This window comes from Megascapheus bottae, chromosome 34, assembly GCF_031878675.1.
Source record: "Megascapheus bottae isolate mThoBot1 chromosome 34, mThoBot2.hap1, whole genome shotgun sequence".
In the NCBI taxonomy this organism is placed as follows: Eukaryota; Metazoa; Chordata; class Mammalia; order Rodentia; family Geomyidae; genus Megascapheus; species Megascapheus bottae.
In genome coordinates, this window is record NC_143542.1 from 4,973,527 (window position 1) to 4,997,775 (window position 24,249).

A 24,249-nucleotide genomic window follows, 5' to 3' on the forward strand; every position below is an offset into this window, starting at 1 on the left:
GCATACACCAGGGGTGGCCGGCAGAGCCCTGGCACACCAGCAGTGAGGGACCCAGCTCAGGGTTGTCTCGGTCACGACAGCTTTGTCTCTGATGGGGTCCTCACTCTGAGGTCAGCCTGGGTGACCGGTAGGAACCTGCTTCTGCTGGTTTGTCTTCCTCCTGCATCCTTGCCTTAGGCAGCGGCCCACGCCAGGTCAGAGGCCACACCACCCACTGGCCCCTGAGCGCTCTGGGTCCCGCCTCCTCTGACCCACTCCCCAGCTACCTTGGCTCCACTGACTCCCGTCCCTCTCATGTGGTAGGCCTTGAGCCTGTGATCCTCTTGCCTCAAAGGCAGGGACTACAGGAGGATGCCACCAGGCCGTGCCCTCCCTCGGTGACGGCTGGATATAGGTGGCATAATGGCGTTCCGATTGGCAGGTGGCCTCACCGGTGACAGTGGTCCTGGGAGCGTGGCTTGCCCAGCTCTCTTCGTATGATGTGCTCTGCGTGGTAGATCAAGGCCCAGCTGCCTCTCCTCTGGCTCAGCAGAGGCCGGGGCCGTGTGGCCTCATGCTTCATGGTTTCCCAGAGCCACCCAGTGCCTCCTGCGTGGCAGACGCTGTAGGGATTTGCCAAATGGCAGCATAAGTGAGTAGATGAAACCCGGGCCTCACTGTGAACCACACGCCCCAGGATACCAGCCCTAGCCCCCGGCTCTCGCACCCCTCAAGGGGAAGGCTTTGAGAGGTAGACAGAGAATATCTGCTCCCCTGGCTTCACTTGGTTTAAAACACTAAAAAGAGAAGGCCACTGAAAACGTGGCGAGGACAAGTCTCCTTAATTCTGCCCCTTGTCTATTGAAGACGACCGTGGCCGCGAGGCCGCCCGGGGAGAAGCTGAGCGAGTAGACCGTGAGAAAACCACGCTGTGCCTGGATGGCGTGCCTGTCCACTTCACGCAGGAAGTGTCCACACCCCAGGCCACGTGTGCAGTCTGTGGGGTCACACCAGTGCCGACACGCCCCGCACACCACACCGCTGCCTGCCCGCAGCTCCTCATTCCCCAGGGCTCACGGCAAAGCTAGGGGGAAACGCATAATCTGCCGGCCATCGGCCTGGCGTGGTGACCCTGGCTGCTTGCTCCCAGTTTTGACAGTGGGGGTGTGTTCACTTCCCCAGCAGGGAGGGGACGGCGTAAACCAGTACAGAAACTGTCCTGTGGTCCCCATGTCTGAATAGCCCTTGTTAGTGCACGGCACATACGAGCCTAGGCCCCACTATTTGCAGGAGACTTACAGATAAAACCGTGATATCCCTGTCCCAGAAACACCTCAGGAACAGTAGGGCTTTTCGGGGGGATGGGGTGTTGATATTAGGGCTGGAACTCAGGGCCTGGATGCTGGTGCCATTTGAACCACAGCTTTTGAGTGGTGTGGAGGTTAGCCTCCTGGACTTCCCTAACCAGGCTGGCTTTGAACCTGGATTCAGATCTTAGCCTCCTGAGTAGCTGGGATGACAGGTGTGAGCCATCCGTCCCTAGCAACAGTCTTTCCCCCCACCCCAGGGGGCAGGGGAGGGGAGATCAGTTGTGGGGCTTGAATTCTGGGCCTGGGCCCTGTCCCTGAGTTCTTTGGCTCAAGGCTAGTGCTCTACCACTTTGAGCCACAGCGCCACTTCTGGCTTCTTGTGGTTAATTGGAGATAAGAGTTTCATGGACTTTTGTGCCTGGGCTGGCTTTGAACTGTGATCCTCAGATCTCGGCCTCCTGAGTAGCTGGGAGGACAGGCGTGAGCTGTGACACCTGGCTGCGGCGGTCATTTCTAAGGGATGAGTTCTTGACAGAAGACTCAGTTGGCAGCCGAACTGCCCTGCGAAGCTACTACACAGCTTACCGGCTGCGGTTACTCGGATGGAGGGGAGCATTCTGGCTACTTGCAGCTGATGGATTCTGGTGTAAGAATCTTGTTGGACTCCTGGCTGCATGCGCTTTACTTTCTCTAAACAAAACTCTTCACACCCGAACACCATGCTGGAAGCAAGCGTTTCAAGGCTGCTGTCTTAGGGGATGTGTTTCTGGCAATGTGAAACAGTCACTGACCCCAGAAACAACAGAAACAACGAACTGGAACAACCCAGGGCATCACAACTGATCTTGTCACCCGATTTCTACAGGGCCCCAGCCCACTTGGTGGATGTCCACACCACAGGCCAAGAGATCCCTTGGAAGAGGCCCTGATAGCCCAGAACCTCCTCTCCTTGTAGGACTGGGGTTCTGGTTTGTGTTCAGGAACCCCCTTTGGCGGGGGGGGTTTACCCTCAGGCACAGGAGGACAGGAGACTCTCGTCTTTTGGAGAACTATTTTTCAAGTGTTGCCACGAGAGTAGAGCTGCAATCCAGTCCTCTGCCCACGATTTTCTGGCAGGGACACACCGCAGGCTAAAATTAGAAAATGCTGTCCTCTTCCCTGCCTACCCCTGCCCAGCTCCCATGGCAGAACCTTCCGTTCAGTTAGAGCTGTCCTCCAAACTGTGGAAATGTGGTCGCTCCGGCCTGGTCACAGGGAACTCCAGTCCGTGTGTTCCAGGTCTCCCCGTGTGGGCACGCCAGCCCCCCCTCCCCCCCTCCCGCCAGCCCCGGTGCCCCTGGGCCGAGGGAGCCCGAGCAGGCGCCCTCACACACGCCCAGTGTGCCCTCATACAACGTGTGCATTCAGTGTAGAGAACCGGCCCAGGCCCTGAAGACAGAAGACAGAAGGGGGACCTCAGGCTGCACCCCCAAAGCAAGAGCCGGGGCATGGCATGCAAATGCTCCCCTGGGGCTCCTGGGCCTGGAGCAGACCCCTGAGGTCTTGCGGAACAAGTGGCAGGCCTGGGGCAGAGCGACACCCTGCACCGGCTGCTGGGGGACCAGAGACCAGGCAGTTCTCCACCAGAGAACTGACCAGATTAGCCAGCACCCCAGATCTGGCAGGGGGTACACGATGCGCTCCCAAGTGAGGGGCTGGCTGTGACTGCGCAGGAATGTGGGTGTCTGCACCCCTATGGCTCCGCTGCGGCCAGCTCCGCCTGGCCTGGCTCAGGCCTTCCCCCGGGGCCCGCAAGGGGCTGGGAGTGGCACTCCCGTGACTCCAGGACTCTCCTGAGGTGCGAGGTCCCCTCGTCACCCGTGCTGGGGTGGTCCTGGCACTGGGTATCCCGGCAGCTCTTCATCAGTCGCTCATCACCATGCTAATTGCTGTATGACTAATTATGCCCTGAATTCCAGTTGATTTTCTTAATGAGACAGCTGGGTTAATTATGTAATCGTATGATTACATTAGCCTAGAGTGCCCAGGCTAAAGGCAGCGTCTGGCGCGCTGTGATGCCATGGCCGGGGCCGTCCACACAAGGGGTGCATTCATCTCGGGCTGGTGGCACCGCCGCACTCGGCCAGCACGGGACGTGGGTTTGTTAAGATGTGGCCTCTGGGCCCACACGACGTCGCCTGCCGCTGTCTCCGCACCTCCCCAGCTTGGCATGGCGCAGGCAGAGCCGAGCGGCTGTGAGCCCCTCCCGAGCGGCTGCCAGCTTCCGAGGCACCAGCCAGGGGGCCCAGGCTGGACGCTGGTGCCAGAGTCCCTGCGGGACCAGAGCATACAAGCGGTCCCTTTTCCTTTTTTTTTTTTTTGCCAGTCCTGGGGCTTGAACTCAGGGCCTGGGCGCTGTCCTTGGGCTTTCTCAAGGCTAGTGCTCTACCACTTGAGCCACAGCAGCACTCCCAGCTTTTTCTGTATATGTGATACTGAAGAATCAAACCCAGGGCTTCATGAACACAAGGCAAACACTCTACCACTAGGCCACACTCCCAGCCCTGTAAACAGTCCCATACCAGCCCCCCATGTCGTGCCACCCCAGGCACCCACAGAGATCCAGTCCCTAGTGGGTCCCTGCAGGGGCCACATGCAGACCCTCTGCCCTGCCTGACCCCCTTCTTGCCTTCCAGTGTCCACACACAGCCATTCCATTGTGACTTCTGTAACTCCCATGGGCTCAAGAGCAGCGCGTGCGCGCAGACACACACACACGCACGCACACACGGCCTCTGACCTCCGGGACCATGTGTGATGTCACCACACGTACATACACCCTGGCCACCCTCCCAGCTGTCAGGGCGGCCTTGCCGGCCCATCCGCCCAGCTCGGCCCCGCCCACCACCTGCCTCCCCCCGCCCAGCCCTGTGCCCGCTGGCTCAGACCATGGTGCCCGGAGAAGGAGCTGTGGGCTTCCAGGCCTAGTGTATCTTTTTTATGTGCATGATGCATATGTGTAATTATAGTCGTGGATTAAATAAATTCCACATCACATTCTAAAGCACAGATAAAGGACGCTGAGGGAGACTAATAAGGAATTCAAATATTTTATTAGCAACACAGAAATCCTTTTGTTCTCTTTGGGAGAAAAATGCATGCACGCACGCACGCACGCACACACGTACTTTTGGCTGTTCTGGGAGCAGGCCTTGCGTACCATCCATGCACACTGGTCCCGCTGAGCCCCACCTCCACCCCACATTTCGTGTCAAGTCAGCACTGCTGAGGGGGCATGCCCACCTTGAGTGTACGTAGTATTTGGTAAAGCAAAGGTGGGGGGATAGGGTCACATTTCTTGGTCCCTGTGACCCCAAGCCCCAGTGACCTTTCTGTATTGGGGACGGGATTTGCTGGCTGTGGGTGCTGTGAACGGGGGGTCGCCTGGCGGCAGATGCCCTGACCCAGGGAGACACCCCGCACCTGCTGACCAGCCAGCTTAGCAGCGCAGCACCAGAGTCGTGGCTGCTCTCCTTCCGATCACCCAGCCAGCCCCAGTCCCGCCCTGGCGCCAGGGAGCCTTGTCAACGCTGTAATGTCAAGGGTTTTTGTGGGGCCATGGAGGATGTCGCCTACCCTCCCGCCACATGGAGAGGCCACACTTGATGGACGTGAGCCCCCAGGGGCCGTTGTGCAGACACGGGCCTGCCTTGCTGTCCGCAGACACTGGGATTTCAGATCCCACGGCTGTCACCCATGTGGCTGGTAAGAAAAGCCACGTCTTGTTGCAGTCCTTTTGCCCTCTCATCCTCCTTCAAGGATCAGAAGCAGTCCAGCTGCTCTGTGTCCTGGCCACCACTGCCAGGGTTTTAGGAATCCTCATGGCTGTGCGGTTTCCCCTGTGGTTTGAGCTGAGGCTTCCTGATAACCCATAGTGCTAGATAATTAGCGCTTCACGCTGCTTATAGAACCGCCAGTCTTCGGCCCCTTCATCGAGGGGAGACAGGGTCTTTGGCAGAGAAGTCTTGAAACTCCAAGTGGCCATCAGACTGGAGGCATGCCGGCTCAAGCGGCAGAGCACCAGCCAAGAGCAAGGGTTGGTTTGTTTGTTTGTTTGTGTCATTTCAAACTTAACTTCCATAGACTCTGTGCTGGGTTCCCCTCTCCAGTGTTCTGATCTTAGAGGCTACTCCATTTTAGTGGGAGTTTTCTGTTGTTGTTCTTTAACCAACTTGTTTACATTGACCTCTCCCATCATCTTTGAATTGTTACCCGTTATTTGCTAACATTTACCTACTTTGGGTTTGATCTGTTCTCTCGCTTGGATTTTCTTAAAGTGGAGGCTCAGAATATTGTTTTTATTCTATGGTGGTCAAAGACTGTGCTTTGGCTTTGGTTCGTGTTGGTTCTGTGTGTTGGTCCACAGGCGGGCATGGCCCAGCCGGTTCCTCACGCCCTCCCAGGCTCTTGCTTCCTTAACCATTCTTACATCTCAGTGGGCTAGTGATTACCAGAAAGAGAATTTTGAATCTGTAATCACTGCGCCTGGGTTCTGCCGTTGAACTAGAATAGTTCGCTCGCTTACATTTAGTGTAACCATGGAGAAAGTGCCGGTGAAGTCGCCATTGAACTCTGTGAAGCCTCTGTCTCTGTCTCAAGTGTTTTGTTGCATTTATCCTATTTTTCCTACTTTCTTTTGGTTGAATACTTTTCTGGTGTTGCTTTGGTCAGTCATGAGGTTTGAACTTGGGCCCAGGCTGCTGTCCCTGAGCTCTTTCACTCCAAACTGGCACTCTACCAGTTCTGGGGGTCAATTGGAGACAAGAGTCCCACACTTTCCTATCTAGGCTGGCTTTGAACCACAGTCCTCAGATCTCAGCTTCCTGAGTGGCTAGGATCGCCGGCGTAAGCCACCAATGCCTGACTTGCATTCCATTTATATTAAGTGACACCCACTTCCTGCCTCAAGTGTAGGATGTTGTGAATGCTACCATCTGGATTCCGTTGTTTCTTAAGTTTGTTCAGGTAGACGGTTGATTATTGACAGGCAGTGTGATCATTCCAAGGCTTGTTTTAGACTTTGTGGTGGTTCTGGACTGTACCCCCACCATTCCCCCTTTTTTGACAGAACCAAGCCACTTGCTTGCTTGACAGGTGCTCTTCTACTTGAGCCATGTCCCCTGCCCGTTTCGCTTTAGTTACTGGTTTTAGTAGAGTTCTGCCCTTATCGCCCAGCTGGCCTGGCCTCACCTGAGCACAATGTCACTCAGGAAATCAGCACTTGAACCCAGTGACATTGAATTTGGCTGCTTTCCGGGAAGCCACATTCGTAATGGGAGTTTTGCATTCCTGTTTGTATGGCCGGCTTCTGACACAAGCCAGGGCTCCCCCCACCCCCAGGGATGGCTGGAATGAGTGAATGGGATCAGGCCCTAGGGCCTCAGTAAAGGGACTTAAGAAATGTGGGTGATGCTGTTTTTGGTTGGTTATAATTACCACCTTTGAGGCTTGTGTCACACCTCAGAGTATGTCTCAAGACTAAACTATGAAGTGATCATAAAACATTGCAGATTTACCACACGGGGCTAGAGGAGGCTGGGAGGGGGTTCTGGACTTGGGTGCACCCCTCTGGCCCCTGGCTGTGTTCTGTGACTCCCCTCCCCTAAACTGGTGGTTCTGCATGTGGCCCCCGCCCTGGCCAGTCGGGCCTGACAAGCTACTGGAAACCATCAGTGCGACAGAGGAAAGCTGTGACTTCCCCAGATGAGTAGGCAGGCTGGATCTGGCACGCCGAAATTCATTGTTTTGGTCTCTGGCCCAAACATGCTAGAGCCATTATATCGTCATGTGGTAATTAGCTGTTCCTTTAATACACGTAATAAAAAATTAAGCCTAAGAGATGCTTCAGCAAGGCCTTTTACATATCCCAAAACAATACTCAGCCACACTCGGCGCTCCGTCCCGGCCGCGCAGAGCGAGTCAGGGGGCCGAGCTCCTCACGCTCACCAGAGTGGCTGCTTTGGCATTAACCCCTAATCGTGTGAAATTAAATTGTGGACACCATAATGAATAAGCAGGAGATTGCTGGAATTTTCACCTAGAGAACGGCGCTCTGGAGGTTGTATCGTGTGTGTGTTGCCTTCTTGTGTCACTGGTTCCACATGGACTCAACCCAGTGGGTCCTGGCCAGGCATTGGAGGCCTGCCTGTAGTCCCTGCTATGCAGGGGCTGAGCCCCAAGCATAAGAGGCCTGATGAGGCTTTCGCTCACTTCTCTGCAACCACTTGCCCAGCATGAGGCCGTGAAGGGAGAAAAGTTGGAATGTTTCCTAAGAAGACACCATGTGTGTGTGGTGCCAGACCTGGGCCTGAACTCAGGTTCTGGGTGCTGTCCCTGAGCTTTTGTGCTCAAGGCTGGCATGCTACCACTTACTTGAGTCACAGTGCCACGTCTGGCTTTTTGATGGTGCATGGAAAATAAGAGTCTCATCCGTGGATGTCTTTGTGTTGGTTGGCTTTGAACTGGGATCCAGAAGATCTCAGCCTTTTGACTAGCGAGGATTACAGGCCTGAGCCACTGGTGCCAGTGGGGAGACACTGAAATTTATTTAAAAGGGGGTGAGGGAAGCAAACCTTGTACCTTGTTCTCAGAATTCCGTCTTTTTGTTAGTGTCACTTGCATTTTAGAAGAACCATCTCCCCAAAAATAGCTTCTAAAATCAACTTGAACATAAATATTTGGGTACTGATTCAAATCATCCTCAAAAGCCAGGAACGAGAAGGAGAAGTCAGGCTGGAGACACAGGCAGAAGACGGCCAGCGCTGGGGCTGACGCTCGGCTGCGGCTCTGGCGTGGGTCCCGCCCGGGTCCCGGGCGCCTCTTGTAAACTCTGCACAGACAGCGCCACGTCAGACAACCTCTGGCTCCTGGTAGACGCGCCCACTGAGCCACTGGAGCCCCAGTCTGAGAAATTAATGACTCGGGCATGGGGAGATGGAAGAGCACGCTTGAACATAGGCCACGTTGACCCATTCCCCCACAGCAAATGCGGACTCTGCGGCCATCTCCCACAGGGAGGCTGGCACCCTCTGACCCTCGCCTGGCCCGGGGGTTGGGGGTCGAGGAGGATGTGGGCCACGGGCATCCAGCTGAGGCGGCGGAACATTTCGTGTCCACCTGCCCCGTGCCGGGAAGCCCTGTCAGGTGTGCACTCAAATCCAGGGGTGCAAGGCCAGGCCTGGCGGCACGGCCTGTAACCCCAGCTGCTTGGGAAGCAGGAGTGGGAGGGTGGCAGCTGAAGTGGTAGAGTGCCTGCCTGAGGAAGACAGAGTCCTGAGTTCAAACCCAAAAGCTGCCAGCACGGCTCCCGTGGTCAGTAGGTGATGCACACATGCAGGCATGTTGACCTGGAAGTATGTCTCCTTCTCTTGGCCTCAAGGCCTCACAGGCCTAGCTCTGTTTTCTCCTGCTTTTTGGTATTGTCATCTGGCGCTGCTGGGTGCCCACGCAAGCTTTTGTAGGGGTCTGCAGCTGCTCACCCCTGGCTCTTCTCAGCACCTTTCAACAGCAGGCAACGGGATCCCGAGCCTAGCACCCCCCAGGGTTCTCTCGTGCCCCCATCAGCTGCCCCTCCAGGCGGTGGACAGCTGCCTGGAGCTGTCTGCCTCCTGTGTTGGAAGCCAGGCCCTGTCCCTGAGTCCCCTAAGCTGCGGGTCCCCTCCTGTTCCATGCCTCTCCCCCAGTGTTGACAAGGAGATGGTGCATGCTTTCCACCTCCCTAGTTTCCAGCCTGGAAGGACTGGACCCAGAGCCTGCCGGCAGCTTCTGGGACCAAAGGGGATGAGCCAGGCAGGGCTCCCTCCCTCACCAGCTGAGTTTCTCTTAAAAGCAAATCCCCATGGATCCAGGACTGTCCCCTGCCCCCTTGTCACACGTGGAGGATGCTGGGAAGGTGGCCGCTGTCTGGCAGCCAGGGCTCCTGGGTTTGAGGCCCCGGGCGGCCTGTGGGAGGTGACTTCCTGGGCGTGTGGGATGCCTCCCCCGGCCTCTGTCTGGGCATGGGTTGGTGTCCTGGCAGGCTGACATGTGCCCTCCTGCCCTGCAGATCCCGTGCCAGCCCTGGACCTGGGACAACAGCTACAGCTCAAAGTACAGCGCCTGCACGACATTGAGACGGAGAACCAGAAACTGCGGGAAACACTTGAAGAGTACAACAAGGAATTTGCGGAGGTTAAGAACCAAGGTTGGTGGACCTGTGCGTGGCCTGGCTCCCTGCACTTGTTTTCTTTCTTCCTTTAATTGCCTTTCCCATTCTGTTGGGACTAGCTCTAATTGTCAGCGCGTCAGGAACCTGGGTGGGGTGAGAGGCAGAGTTGTTAAAGGGAGATAATGATAATGCTGAGCGTTGAGAAGTCAAGCTTTTGCCTTGGCACAATAGCTACATGGGATTTTATTGCCCTCCGAGGAGGCCAATCGGGATTCTTTGAAAATCCCTCCCGGACGGTCACGTGACAGGATTTGCCTGTTAAAAGGCTGGTGTGTTGCCTGCGGGGGACACCTGTCAGGGAGCCAGCCCTGATCAAAGGGTCACACACAGAGTCACTCGATAATTGCCGCAGATCCATTAAGGCCTCAGACTAGACGCTTCCTCCCTCTGCTGCCCGCCGCCTCCTCCCCAGCCAGCCTCACCCAGTCATTAGGGAATCTCATGAAAGCACACAGCCGTCAGCTCCCCGCAGAGAGGCCAGTGGTGGCCGCAAAGGCCATGTCTCCCTGGCCCACGAAGCCCAGGTGCCCTCAGAGCCCCGGGCTTCCCAGCTGCCTTGTCCAGAGGAAGGCTGGCAATCCTGCACGCCCAGCCTGGGCGTTCCCCGTTCCCCTTGGAGACCTGTGGGCAGGGGGTCAGCAGAGGGCGTGCCCCTGCCTGGCCCGCTCTCCCTGCCCAGAGGACCGGTAAGAGCCAGTAGGAAATGGCTGTCCATGGAAAGATCCAGAAAGAGGCAGATAATATGGGAAGAGCCAGCCCAGGTGCACACATTGCCGTGCTTGAGTCCCTGGCCAGCAGGCATCGTGCGGTGCAGGGGAGGGGGGCACACAGTGCCAATGCTTCTGGAGGAATCCCAGGGACAACTCTGGCCTGCTTAAAGGCAGTGCTGGGCTCCTTCTAGAAGAACCCAGCAGTGGCCTTTCCAGGGCTCACCCCACGGGGAGCGGTCAGCTGGGGAGGCCACGAGGCCGTGGGCCTCCTTCCCTTGGCCCTGTGGGCCCTGCCACCGTTGCTGGCGCCTCCCTGGGCCAGGCCAGCAAGCCAGCGGTGGGCAGGCCTCTCCCAGAGGCCTCTCACAGGTTTTATGAAACAAAGTCTCCGACAGCACCTAGGAACAGAGGTGGGGGACCCCCCTCCCCGTAAACATCTCAGGTCTCACGTTGGCAGACATTTGTCCTCCTCAAGGCGTCCCCAGCCTCCGGGCTCCTGCATGGCAGGAAGGGCGGGCGCTTTTCGCTTGTTCTCCTCATGGTACTGCAGGTGGTAGGGAAGGTAGAACAGAGCATTTCTTCCACGTCATAGGCTGTGAACCTCATAAAGATGGAGGTGGGGTGCCCCTAGTGAGTGCTTTGTCCTCTCTGCCACCCCCTGTGGGCAGTGGGGAGTTTACGAGGCAAGGGGAGCCTCAGGCGTGGGGCGCCCCCATCTCTGCCTGGCTCTGCCCACCGCCAGTCATCCCTGCTTGCAAACACCCCATGGGCTGAGATGCCCCTGAAGGAACAAAGTAGGGGTGTGGCGCTGAAGGGCCCCTAGGGGTGAGCGTCCTCACAGCGGCCTGGAAGAGCACGGCTGACGCCACTTCTGACTTGGGCCTGTCCAAGGGTGGCATATCGGGAGCCCCATGCCACCCACCCCCAGGCCGGGGGTCCCCGCACCCTGCTGAGGCCTGGCAGGGCTGGCGGTTTCAACTCCTCACCTGGGAGCCCCCAGTTCCACCCCGCAGCAAAGGCATCGCTTTCCTAGGCTGCGTGGTCTCCAGGTCTCCCCCTGAGAGTGTTGGTGGAGCCTGCTAAGACCCCCTTCCCGTGTCCCCCCAAGACCCCACTGCCTCACAGCCCAGCCAGGCACTGCCCTGCGCCCTCTGGGGCCCCACTCCCCTCGCTGCACCTATGTGGGTGACCCCAGGTGGAGGAACTGGTGGCTGATGGGATGTACTGTGTCCCTCCCAGGGATGCCCTAGACCCTGCCCCCCAGGCTGTGCCCAGGGCGCATCGGGGCCCTGGCCCTCCACCCACCCCAGCAGAGCCCTAGCCTGGGGTCCACGGGCGCAGACCCGCCGTGGCCGCTGCCTGCATGTGGTGTGGGCAGCTCCCACGGCAGAGCCGCCGCTGAGTGCCGCCCGTGCCTCCCTCTGTCCCTCCCCAGAGGTGACCATCAAAGCGCTGAAGGAGAAGATCCGGGAGTACGAGCAGACGGTGAAGAGCCAGGCCGAGACCATCGCCCTCGAGCGGGGGCAGAAGCTGCAGGATGACTTCGCGGAGAGAGAGAGGTGAGCATGGCCCCTCCAGCTGCGCTGCGGGCAGCCAGGGCGCCTCGGCCCCCCGTGCTCATCCTGGGCTCTTTCCACTCCTGCAGGGCTCTGTAAATTCAGGGCCTCGGGCCCTGAGCCCTAATCAGAAGGCCTCAGGGGCTCCCACATGCAGGGCTTGTCTTTCCCTCATGCTGGGGTTGGAGCTCAGAGCCTGGATCTCTCTCACAGCAGCCATGCCACCAGCTCATCTGGCTTCAGGTTATATTATTTTAGATTGGATTACCTTTGCTCCCTCTGAGCTGGGACCACAACTCCTCCCAGTTCCTCCCACATACCCAGACTTACAGATACATGCCACCATGCGCGGCTCACGCACTGTACCAGGCCTGATCCCCCGCCTCCTCGTCCTGCGTAGCCAGGATTCCAGGCATGTACCACCTGATGTGCCTGCCCCACATGTAAAGCTTTGTGAGCACTGAAAGAGTTAAGGATGGGGGGGGGTGAGGAGGGTGAAGCTCCGTGGCACAGCCTGTGTTTACTATCACAGAAGAGGCCTGGCCTGGCTTTAGCTCTTAGCAACAGCAGGAAGGAAGGAAGGAAGGAAGGAAGGAAGGAAGGAAGGAAGGAAGGAAGGAAGGAAGGAAGGAAGGAGTTGGAAAGATTTAGGATTTTGGAGCATTTCAGACTTTCAGATCAGGAATCTTTAGCTAGTAGAGTGTAGACAAATATTCCAGAATCTAAAACCAGTTATGTCCCCAAGTCATGCACACAGCACTCACCACTGTGACCATTCCGTCTAGTTGATGCGAACTCTGGATTTCTAATGACTCACTATCCAAAACTCTCTATCTTCCACTAAAATGATAGCTGCATGACAGTTCGATTTCTCACAGAAACCACAGGAGCTTGCCACTTCGCACCGTGTATGTCAGGTTTCTAAACCCTTGGGTTATTTTGGAATGGTGGCATAGGCCTGTAGTCCCCAAATCGGGAGGTTCAGGCAGCAGGAACTTTCACAAGTATGTGGCTACCCTGGGCTCCATCACAAGTGCCAGGTCAGCTTGGGACCTAGCAAGGCCCTGTGTCCCCTCAAAAAACCAAATACATAAACAAAGTCAGAACCCTCTCCCGGGCCACTCGGCACCCGGCCTGTGCCGGCCGGTGTAGACACGCATCTTACAGCGGGAGGCAGGGCTGGAGGCCCCCAGAGCCAGCCTCCTCCCAGCTTCACCGCACGCGGGGCTGGCGGGTGTGCTGCCTGGGTCGTCTCCCTGCTGGATGAGCAAGGCGGGGTGCAGCCATGGGGCTCTGGGGGCAGACAGCGCCCGGAGCTATTCCAAAACACTGTCCCTAGAGAACGCTCTGAATCCAGAGTTCTCCCTCCCTGTGACTGCTCAGGGGAGACGCGCAGGCAGTCTAAGTGCCCCAGAATGAGGACCGGGCCAGCCCTACTGGAACAATATGCAGCCAGGAAAATAGTTAAGTATGTGGCAGAACCCGGCACAGTACGAGGCAGAAGGGTCCCGTAGGGAGCCTCTGCCCCGCACCAGGCATCTAAAGCGTGCAAGCTGGAGAAAAGCATTAAAATGTACAAATAGTCAGATGGCTGTGGCTGCATTCGTAACCCTGGCCTCTCAGAAGGCTGAGAGCTAAGGATTGTGGTGGAAGCCCAGGGAGGAGAGTCTGTTAAACTCTTACCTCCAAGGAACCAGCAAAAAGCCAGACTGAGCCCTGGTTCAAGAGGTAGAGTGCCAACCATAAGTGAAAAAGCTAAGGACCAGCAACCTAGGGCCCTGAGTTCAAGTTCTAGTACCAAAAAAAGAAATGGAAAAAAAAAAAGGAAGGAAAGGAAGAAAAAGAAAATATATAAATGACAGGCTGATAGACGCAGTGGCTCACACCCGTCATCCCAGCTGCTCAGGAGGCTGACATCTGAGGATCGCAGTTCAAAGCCAGCCCGGGCACAGAAGTCCGTGAGACTCCTATCTCCAATTCATCACCAAAAAACCAGAAGTGGCACTGTGGCTCAAGGGGTAGGGTGGTAGCCTTGAGCTGAAGAGCTCAGGGACAGAGCCCAGGCCCAGAGTTCAAGTCCCACAACCAATTTTAAAAAAAAAAGTAATAATAAAATAAATAAATAAATGACTGGCTGATTACTGGGAAAAGATAAAGCTAGATCTTTATTACCCCATTCTTCAGACAATCCCCACCTTCAAAGAAAAGGAGTTGGGTCTAGGATTTAGAGGGAAAAAAAACCAAAAACTAAAAACCAAGACCGGGAGTGCGGCCTAGTGGTTAAAGTGCTTGCCTAGCATGCACGAAGACCCGGGTTCAATTCCTCAGTACCATATACATAGAAAAAAGCCAGAAGTGGTGCTGAGGCTCAAGTGGTAGAGCTCTAGCCTTGAGAAAGCCCAAGGACAGTGCTCAGGCTCCGAGCTCAAGCCCAGGACTGGAAAAGACACAGAACAAACAAATGTGAAGCCCTGAATTCAAACTCCAGTACTGCCAAAAAAAAATAAAATAAAAATTTAACAACAACAACACCTTGAGAGAATCCAGGCAGTACCTGAGGTATGGTGGAAGTAAGGAGGCCAAGAGGCCCTGCGCCCAGGAAGGTGGCAGGCATGGTGGCAGGCACGGATGGTTCGGGGCCCGGCTGTGCTCACCTGAGGGGAGGGCCTGGTTATTATTGGCAAAAACACTCATCTGGGGTGGTCTGCCCTGCCAGACTCTGATGGTGGGGGCAGGGGTGGGGGCAGGGGTCAGCAGCCTGACCCCTCCGACCTCCTTCCCTCACGTTGCAGGCGGCTGCAGGAGAACCAGATGTGCACCACCTCGAAGCTGGAGGAAGCAGAGCAGAAACTGCACACCCTGCAAACAGGTGGGGCGCCTTGTCCTGGTGTGGTCGGACGAGGGGGGCATGCTGGCCTGGCCCCTCCGCTGCCCGCTGCTCCTCGGATGCCCTCCGCACTCCAGGCCGCTCCCCTGACTTCTTAGTCACGGGCTGAGTTGCTGAGCGTGGAGGTGGGGCCCCCTCCCCACCCCACTTCCTGTTCTTCCCTGCAGCAAACACAGCCGCGTCACACTGTCAAGGGCTGACATTCCATTTGGAACAATAATAGAGACAAAAAAAACCCCACTTCTACCCTAAGCAAAGTTAAAGAGAACATGAAACAGCAGAACCTTTTACAGTTTAAAAGATACGAAAAAGGGGTGCCGGGCTGGCGAGGTGGGGCTCTTTAAATAAAACTTTGGAAGACACGATCCAAACTTGAACACATGGCAGAGGTAGAAAATAATCAACCGAGTTCTCAGAAAAACCAGCAATATCCAAAAGCTCTCATCACCCGGCTAGCACTGCAGCTCAGTGCTAGAGCGCGCGTGAGGCCCTGAGGTCATCTCCCCCCCAGTACATGCTCACATGCATGTACACACACATGTGCACTACCACCGACACACGCACAGATGAGCCACCAACAGTCCATGAGAGAGAGCGGGGTCCGGCAGCTCCGTGGCTGAGGGTCAGAGCCCTGGAGCTCGCAGAAGAAACGTGGACAGCCAGCGGTCATGCACCCAGGGCCGTGCTGGGGTTGCTCTGCCTCGCAGCCTGTCTGGGGTTTAGGGTTGGTTTGGGGTTTTGTTTGAATGTTGGTGGCGCGTGTGCAGTGCCAGCTGCCTGGTGTGCCGGGGGCGGATCAGAGAGGGACCCAGCCATGGAGCCAACAGCCCCACGCCACTTAGGCAGGGAGAAAGCCAGAGAGAAGCTCTTGTCTGCTACTATGTGCGCTCGAGGTGTCTTCCCCTGTCTGTAATCGCTGGGAGAAGATCCGAATTACTCAACTTGGTGGTGCACGCTTTAATATGTGAAGCATGTGTGTTTGTTGACACGCATGCGCACAGCCAGGCCATAGGCAGGACTGCACATACTGATGCAGTCCCTCGGTGCAGCCTCTTTTTTCTCCCCTCCCTTGGAGACAGGGTCTTACCACATCACCCAGGCTGGCTACCACCTGCAATCTCCTTGCCTCCGCGTGAGGGTTAGGACGACAGGCGCACACTTCCACACTTGACTATTGCTGGGTATCGACGCTGCTAGCCAGCAAGACTGCTGCCGGCATCGCATGGCCAGTGTTTTGCAGTCCACTTGTTTCGTGTGTGGTGTGTGTGTGTGAGAGAGAGAGAGAGGGAGAGTGAATGTGTGTGTGATGGGGCTTGAACTCTGGGCCTGGACGCTGTCCCTCAAGGTTACCGTCCTACCCCTTGAGCCACAACACCACTTCCGGTTTTCTAGTGGTTCATTGGAGATAAGAGTCTCATGAACGTTCTAGTGCCCAGGTTGGCTTTGAACTGTGATCCTCGGATCTCAGTTCTCTGTGTAGCTAGGATGACAGGCGTGAGCCATCTCTGCGCCCAGCAGTCCACTTGCTTCTTTAGGTAGGAAAAATGGATCTCAAGTGCGGACCAAGAGCATTGTGTGTTAAGAATATGAAGCCCACACCACAGCATGCTGGCCAGCCTGGAGTCGCACACTGCAGGCATCACACACCAGCACTCGGCAGGCTTGTCTACCTCTCCACCAGTGTGGACTCACTCAGGGAACTCTCGGAGAGGACATGTCGAGGGGCCATTGGGATTTTCCAGCCCTGCCACAGAATTGAGGAGACCACTGTCATCTAGGCTGTCAGTGACAAAAACATCCCTAGCTGGGCACCAGCGCCTCACGCCTGTCGTCCTAGCTACTCAGGAGGCTGAGACCTGAGGATGGAGGGCCTTTGGAGGCAGGCCAAGCTGTGCACACACTGAAGCAGTAGCGTGATTCTCTGTCCTTTCCTTCTAGCCCTGGAAAAAACCCGAACGGAATTGTTTGACCTGAAAACCAAATACGATGAAGAAAGCACTGCAAAGTAAGTCCGCGCACGTCCTCCTCCACCGGCGGCCCGTCTGCGGCCTGTTCCCCATCCCTCTGCCCAGCCGCCCTCGCCTTGGCTAATCCCTGCAAGAGCAGCCTGGCAGGTTCTAGCAGGGGCTCGACCCTGCTCAGCGTGCCGGACAGCGCTTCCCGCGCTTAGCAATAGTGAAGCCTGGCGTGACGGTGTGTGCCCTCCTCTTAGGAATGAGGGATGGGGCACAGGAGCATCTCCTCTGGGAGCCTGGCATGGCAGGTCCTGCCAGCTTCCCCCTGGGTCAGAGTCCCTCATTTACCCTTGGGGTGTTGGGAAGGTTACTGTTTGGGTGGGCAGAGGCCAGGGGGTCTACTCCTTTCACTGGAACTCTACAACAGACTTCAAGCTGGGCACCAGAAAGCGGGAAGGGAGAGTCATTTCTCCAAGGCCCAAGGCCGCCTTTGCAGGCCCTGAAGGCTTCTTGTCCCCCCAAAGGCGGTGCACCCACCAATGGCCGAGCTCTCCAGTCACTTCTGCGTGGCCCCTCTCCCACCCACACTGGCCCTTTGGGCTTGCTGGGGGAGGCTTGAGCTAGCCCTGGGGACATTGCCCAGCAGCCTGGCTTGTCCCTAAAGGCCTTGAGTGACCTTCCGTGGACCCTGCATGTCCCGAGGTCACCCAGTGTATCCCTACAGTCTCTGCCCCGTCTGCCTTGCTGACCTAACCAAGCACGTTGGAGAGCACACCTCTGACCTTGGCTTCCTGTACTGAGGTGGGGCGTGGCGGACACAGTGAGGCAGGCCAGGGAGGCGATAGTTCAAATTTCAAATCAAATTTCACTCGGAAATCCCTTGGCTCTGCTGTCAGCAGCTTCTGTGTGGGGACAGTGCAGCTGAGAAGCGGCCACATAGTCCCCCTCCCCCCTAGGGGGCAGGGCACGTGCTCCCCCCCTCCACACACTCCACAGCACAGGCCTCCCTACGGGCTGGGACCACGGCAGGAGCCCTCCTGGCGTTTCCGTCATTTCCGACCATCTAAGCAATGGTTCTACTGGGTGACGCTGTTTCAGTCTGCTGCGTTCCGCGTTCCTCCTCCATCTCTCTATCCTTTGTTACCGCTAATTCTTTTCTAAAATGGTTTCATTGAGAGGTCAGTAGTGCTGATGAAAGTCCCGGAACCCTTGCTCTGCCCGTCCCCGGGCAACTGTGATGACGGAATGCTGGCCACTTTGCTACTAAGCCGTGCCACAGTATTGAGTAGGTGTCTGTAGTTAGCCAGGGTTTGCTTTATCGCTCGGTTCCGCTTTTCATTGCTGTGTCAAAATGTCTGACGGGAAGGACTGATCTTAGCTCACAGTTCCAGTACATGACTGCTTGTCCCTATTGCTGTGGGCCTGCCATGCGCTGGAGCATGGTAGTAGGAGGGGGTAGAGCCTGGAAGCAGGAGGAGGAAGGGGCGGGACCCTTTATAGCCCCGCCCTCAGTGACCCACTTCCTCCAGCCGGGCCTCACCTGTATGAACACTGCATTCTGTATGAACACTGCATTGGAGTAATGTATAGTTAATTTGATGCCCTCCTGATCTCGTCGGCTGACACCACGCCTTCAGAAGGAACCTTCAGGGCACTGCATCCTCCGGTGCTGTCATGTTCACGAGTGTGCATCTTCTGTGCTTCTGTGCCCTCAGCTGCACAGACAGCCTGTATGGCCTTTGGCAGCAAAAAGATTCCCATTTAGAAAGAGCTGTGGGCTGGGAGTTTGGCCTAGTGGTAGAGGGCCTGCCTAGAAGACCGGTGTTCGATACATAGAAAAAGCTGGAAATGGTGCTGAGGCTCAAGTGGCAGAGCTCTAGCCTTGAGAAAGTCCAAGGACAGTGCTCAGGCCCTGAGAATGGCCAAAAAAAAAAAGCATACTGTGAGCAGATTTGGCAGTCCACTGTCATGGAGCTGTGGGAGTGCCCAGCAGCTGGGCAGGCAAGGCTGTGCCACGCTGGGCTCAAACAGGCAGAGCAGGGAGGAGGGACTGGAACCCAGAAGGTAAAAGAGGAGCTGAGACCTACAACAGCGTGCACCAAGCACACGCTGGGCGCCCTCCCTCGCTGGCTGGCAAGGCGGATCACCTGACCATCGGTGTCAGGTGCCAGGAGCAGGCACGTTACTGGACCAACATCTGCACACATCCCGGGATGGCCTACCACCTCGAGACGGCTCCAAACACGGGCTGCTCTCTGTGCAAGGGGACTGGGCCCACCCAGGAGTGGCTCATCCCTGGGAGTGAATCCTTCCCTCTGTCCACCCATGATGCCACCCATCCATCCTTTCCCGGCATCCATCCCTCACTGTCTTGCCTGCACAGCCCATCTGAGAGCACTGGGCCCCAATTATAAGACACACGCATCCAGCGCTCAGCCCGAGAAGCAGGGATGAGGCCCCAGATGTCCCAGCTAGGCTCCGTCGTGGTTCCAGGAGCCTCAGGCCTTAGAGAGGGTGGCCGAGGGTGCCAGCGCCTCCCCTGGGGACATTCTGCCTGTGTGTCGGTGGGCGGTCACTGGCTCCATCCCCTGTGCAGGGCAGCAGCGAGGCCTGGCTGCAGGGCAAGCATTGGCTGGGCCAGCTGGGTTGGCCGTGACAGGGCAGCGGGAAAGTTTTCCGTGTGTAGGCTTGAAGCGAGATGTAATTAGGCTTTGTGCGCAGAACAAGGCCTCATTGATGAGCACAGCTGCTCTTTGTTTCCTCCTGTCCCCGCGAGTGGGAGGTAAAAGTGTTCTTCATGTTTATTAATGTGAGATTCCGTAGACAAATGGCAAACCATTTTAATATCAGCCGGAACACAGGGGGACTTGCCAAAACAGTTGTTGTGCAAGCGGGTGGGTCGCAGGCTCGCACGACTGAGGTCTGCCTCCGTGGCTCCTCCGTGGAACGCGTAGCCCCTCCTCCGAGCGTGACCCTGTGTCCTGGCAGGTGGAGGTGGGCGGCAACTTCCTGCGCCCAGCTGTTACTGCCACCCCAGGAGGGGCCTGTCCAGTGCTGTCCTGCAGCTGTCCACTGTCCCTAGCTCCACCCACAGCCAGGCAATCCACAGCACCACCCCAAGTGACGCGGGCTCCGTGGTGACATAGTCCCCCGGCCGCCCCTTCGCTCTGTCCCCACGGCTGGGGGGCTGGGAGCCTCTGCCACCCGCATGGAATCAGCCTCCCACATTCCTCCACACGTGTGGGCGGGGGCTCCCAGCGCCCCCCACCAGCAGACGGCACATTCCTCACAACGGGCTGTGGGGTTTGCCAGGGACGACATGATGCAAGACAGTGGCAAGGAGCCCCACGGGGGCTGCCTGAGGGGGCACCTTGGGCCCTGGATGAGAGCACGGGAGCCTGCACCCCGCGCCATCCCAGCAGAGGACCGGGGTGACACGTCAGTGACCCAGAGGCCAGCGGCTGGGAAGAACGCGCCTTCACACCTTCTGTCCCTGGGGCAGCCCTTGAGGAAGCAGCCGCTGTGCTTGCTGCAGAAGAAATCCCAGAGCCCACAGTCAGTCAGACCCAGCCTCGTCACAGGAGCTCAGAGCCCAGCCAACAGCCCAGAGGCACTGCTCTCTCTCCCTCTCTCTCTTCCCCCGAGCTGGGGCAAGGGCCGGGCCTCAGTGGTAGAGGCTACAGCCTGGTCTTACAAAAATACAGGCAAGTCCCTCTCCGAGGCTGCAGAGGTGGCCCTGAAGGGCTTTCTTCTTCTTCTTCTTCTTCTTCTTCTTCTTCTTCTTCTTCTTCTTCTTCTTCTTTTTCTCCTCTTCCTCTTCCTCCTCCTCCTCCTTCCTCTTTTTTTCAGAACTTACTAAACTCAAAAGCCTCTCAATCTCATACAGCTTTGTTGGTCATGGCTGGTGCTCTACCACTTAAACCATGCCTCCAGTTTCACATTTTGCTATTTAATTGTAAATAAGAGTCTCAAAGACTTTTTCCTCCAGATCTCAGCCTCCCAAATAGCTGGGCTTACAGGCCTGAGCCCCAGCACCCTGCTGACTTAGTCTGTTTCTGATCTATAGAGCCCTGCTGCAGATGGGTTTCTTCTACAGTAATCTTCATAATTCACAGAAGATGAATGGAAATGTTCAGAGCCAGGAGCAGTGGCTCACACTGGTAATCCAAGCTACTCAGGAGGCTGAGATCTGAGGATCGCAGTTCAAAGCCAGTACGGGGACCATGAGACTCTTTATCTTCAATTAACCACCAGAAAAAAACCAGAAGTGGTGCTGTGGCTCCAGGGGTAGGGTGGTAGCCTTGAGCTGAAGAGCTCAGAGACAGAGCCCAGTCCCAGATGTCAAGCTCCACAACCAACAAAAAAAGAGTGGAACATGTCCCAGTCTCTCTGTGTTACATCATCAGCCTCAATTATGGGTAGCTATGATTATCTTGGCCACATTAGAAGAGAAGCAGCTACTTTTATGATTCCCAGCATAAGGGCTCTAATAGAAAGAACCTATTGTCCCCAAAACCTTAAAGACCCCTCAACCAGAGTCGTAGGGGAAACGGACAGCCTTTACACACGCGTCAGCGTTCCCGGAACTTTGCATCCCCTTAATTGCAAAGCAAAGTACTTGACACCAAAGCCTAGCAGACAAGCAGGACAGGGGCAGCTTCCTGCGTCTGACTCCGGCAGGAAGCCCCTGAGCGCTGAGGGGGACATAGACCTCGCTGCACGGGAGGCTGAGCTCTGAGGCTTCTGACTGGAAGCCAGCCTTCAGAAACGTCCCTGAGATTCTTTTCTCCATGCAACCAGCAAAAGCAGAAAAACAAAACCAAAAGTGGAGCTGTGGCACAAGTAGTAGAGTGTCAACCTTGAGCAGAAAAAAAAAGCCAAGCAAGGCCTGGACTTCAAGCCCCAGACCAAACACAGAAGAGAAAAAGCCGGTGCGGAGAAGGGCACAGTGGCACACTCCTGTAACTCCAGCTAAGCAAGCCTGAAAAATCCCTGCAACAGAAAGACCGGGTTGGGGGCCCCAAGCCCGGCCACTCGATGAAAGCTGGCACCACACGTGGCCGAGGTGTACTGCCACCCCGCCAGACCCGTCCTGAGATTAGCTCCGCCACGCACCATGAGGGCCACATTTTTGTGGGATCCATGTTGGTTCTGCTCTGTGTTTTGGTGGGGTGGCGGCACCAGGGTTCAAATGCAGGGCACCAGGTTCGCCAGGCCCACACTCTACCACTGGGGCCTCAACTCCAGTCCTTTTGGCATTTTAGATATTTTTCGGGCAGGTTACCCTGATTTAGATGGGTCTGTTCTTAAACAGCGATCCTCCGACCTCCGACCTCCTGGGTGGAAAGATGGACCTCGGGGCCACCATGTCGGGCTGGCGTATTAGTTGAGATGCATCTCGCTAACTTTCTCCTGGTCTGGCTTTGAACCGTGGTCTTCGTCATACTGGCCTCTTAAGCAGATGGCACTGTGAGCATGAACCCTGCGCCCACCTGGCTGTTTGCTGCTTGCTTTCCTCCCAGCCTGCGGGCAGCACCGCGGGGGCCTCAGTGGGGGAGCTCCCCTGGCCTGGAGAAGCTGAGGCTAGGCCACAGACGGGGCCCATGAGCTGGGCCTGAGCCTGCGGTGGGAGCGCAAGAGCCAGCTGAATGGTGGAGCTGGTCCACTCCCCGAGGCTTGTGTGCTCTCATCCTGTTCTGGGTGGTGTTTGTGGAGGAACGTCTCCATTTGCCAGAAAGACAGCGGGGTGTCTGGTGTTTCCTGCAGCCCAGCAGGAGAGGCCAGCCTGCTGGGTGAATTTTTAATGCCAAGCTTTATGGAGCCCCACGAGCAGCCCGGCCGCATAGCTCTCCTGAGCCCACAGATTTAACACTCAGATGCACAGAGCGAGGACTGGGGGTGTTCAGCATTCGAGATCGGACCCCCGCCGCCACCCTGTACCCTCTCAGTTCCCGAAAGGTAACCCATAGGATTGGGGAGAAAAAGATTAACGTTATGCACAATGCTTGGGATGGTCCCCAAATACCCGTCACTGGAGAGCTGCGGCTGTTTTTGAAATGTTATTGAATACCGTGTATTTTTACCTTTCCAGTGTTTTTTTGTGTCTGTTTTGATGTGGCTGGGGAGATTTGCAGGATGTAGAGATTACTGGCCACCCCCAGCCTGCAGGCCAAGCCCACGTAGCAGGAGGAATCAAGAGCTGGCCCCAGCCTGGGGGCCGGCTGGGGGCCAGGGGTGTGAAGCGGCTAATTCTGCATACAGGCAGATGGTTGATTGTTATTTTTTTCCTGGGAGCTTTCTGTATGGTTTTTTTTTTAAGGTTTCAAAATTAAGAAGAAAAAGTTGTATATAAAAAGTGCTTGAGCTTAATTAAGTTGGAAAAGGATGGAATCTTCACGAAGTAGTCGGACAAATGGCTAAATCTGTAGACATCAGAGCTGAGCTCTGTGCAGATTATAGCCTAGCTGTTTTAAATGTGCAAATATAAAAAATAAAAACACCAGGAGAAATTTTAGGTGGATATTTATATAATAAGGGGGTGGAAAAGGTCTTTTTAAGCATAATGACAAAAGTAGAAATCACAAAGGGAAAGTCAGAAACTCTGGAGATGGCGGGAGGGAGAAATGATGGATGGATGGATGGACGTACAAATGGGTGAGTAGGTGGGTGAGAGGATGGGTGGATGGATGGATGGATGTACAAATAGGTGGGTGGGTGGGTGGATGGATATATGGGGGGGTACATAGATGATAAGTGGGGGGATAGGTGGGTGCATGGCATTCTGCAGGTTAACTAGCTGTCTCCATGGCACCCTTTTCCCCTGTAGACAGCTTCTCTGGGGGTTTTGCTTTTGTTTGCATTTCCTCCCCTGACACATAGTCTTTCACATCACAGCCTTCATTTCACAAACTCGGGGGCACCCACCACTCTTAAAGACCTACCTGCACAAGGCCACCTGCCCTGTTGACTTCTTTCTTCTTCTGTGTTTTTGTTTGTTGAATTTTCTTTCTCTTGATGCTATGGGAATTTCAACACCATGTCTTGAGCTTGATAAACCTGCATTCTGCCATTTGAGCCACACCCCTAGTCGTTTTCACTTTAACCATTTTTCAGCTGTGCTCTTAGTTTTGGCCTGGGGCCCATGCAGAGCTTTCGTCTTCCTGCCTAGGCCTCCAGCATGGCTGGGATTTCAGGTGTGGAGCCAGAGCCTGGCCCTTTTGGACTTCCTGCCTGTACCTGCTCCTCCTGCCTGGGCCCCCCTCCATTCTGCACTGTGACCCCATACCACAGTTCCTCCTGCAGCCAGCCTTTCTGCTCTAGAATGCCCTGAATCCACAGTAACTGCTGCTAAGTTTGTTTTTTTTTTCATTTGCAATGACTGGGTATTGTTTTCAGAAACCACACGGGCCCAGCAGGCTACACCACCTGTCCAGGGCCCTTACGCCTGGGCAAAGGTTTTGCAGACAGGAAGCCTGGCAGGCAGATCCCAGAGCAGAGTCTGCACAGAGAAAAACACTCACGATCACGTGTGGTGAGCGGCATGCTGGCTTGGTCAACGTCACTGCACTCAGCAGCTTACACCTGGGCATCAGGCCCTTCTGCATGTC

At 56.0% G+C, this 24,249-nt stretch overlaps 1 protein-coding gene across 11 annotated transcripts in view; it reads left to right on the forward strand.

Moving 5' to 3' along the window:
* Cux1 (cut like homeobox 1) overlaps positions 1-24,249 on the forward strand; it is a 215,928-nt gene that overhangs the window by 123,575 nt on the left and 68,104 nt on the right. For all 11 annotated transcript variants that reach the window (XM_090324352.1, XM_090324353.1, XM_090324354.1 and 8 more), the window contains exons 5-8: positions 9,373-9,510; positions 11,680-11,803; positions 14,593-14,669; positions 16,626-16,692. In XM_090324352.1, the coding sequence (XP_090180478.1) occupies positions 9,373-9,510; positions 11,680-11,803; positions 14,593-14,669; positions 16,626-16,692 (406 nt within the window). The remainder of the gene's footprint in view (positions 1-9,372; positions 9,511-11,679; positions 11,804-14,592; positions 14,670-16,625; positions 16,693-24,249) is intronic.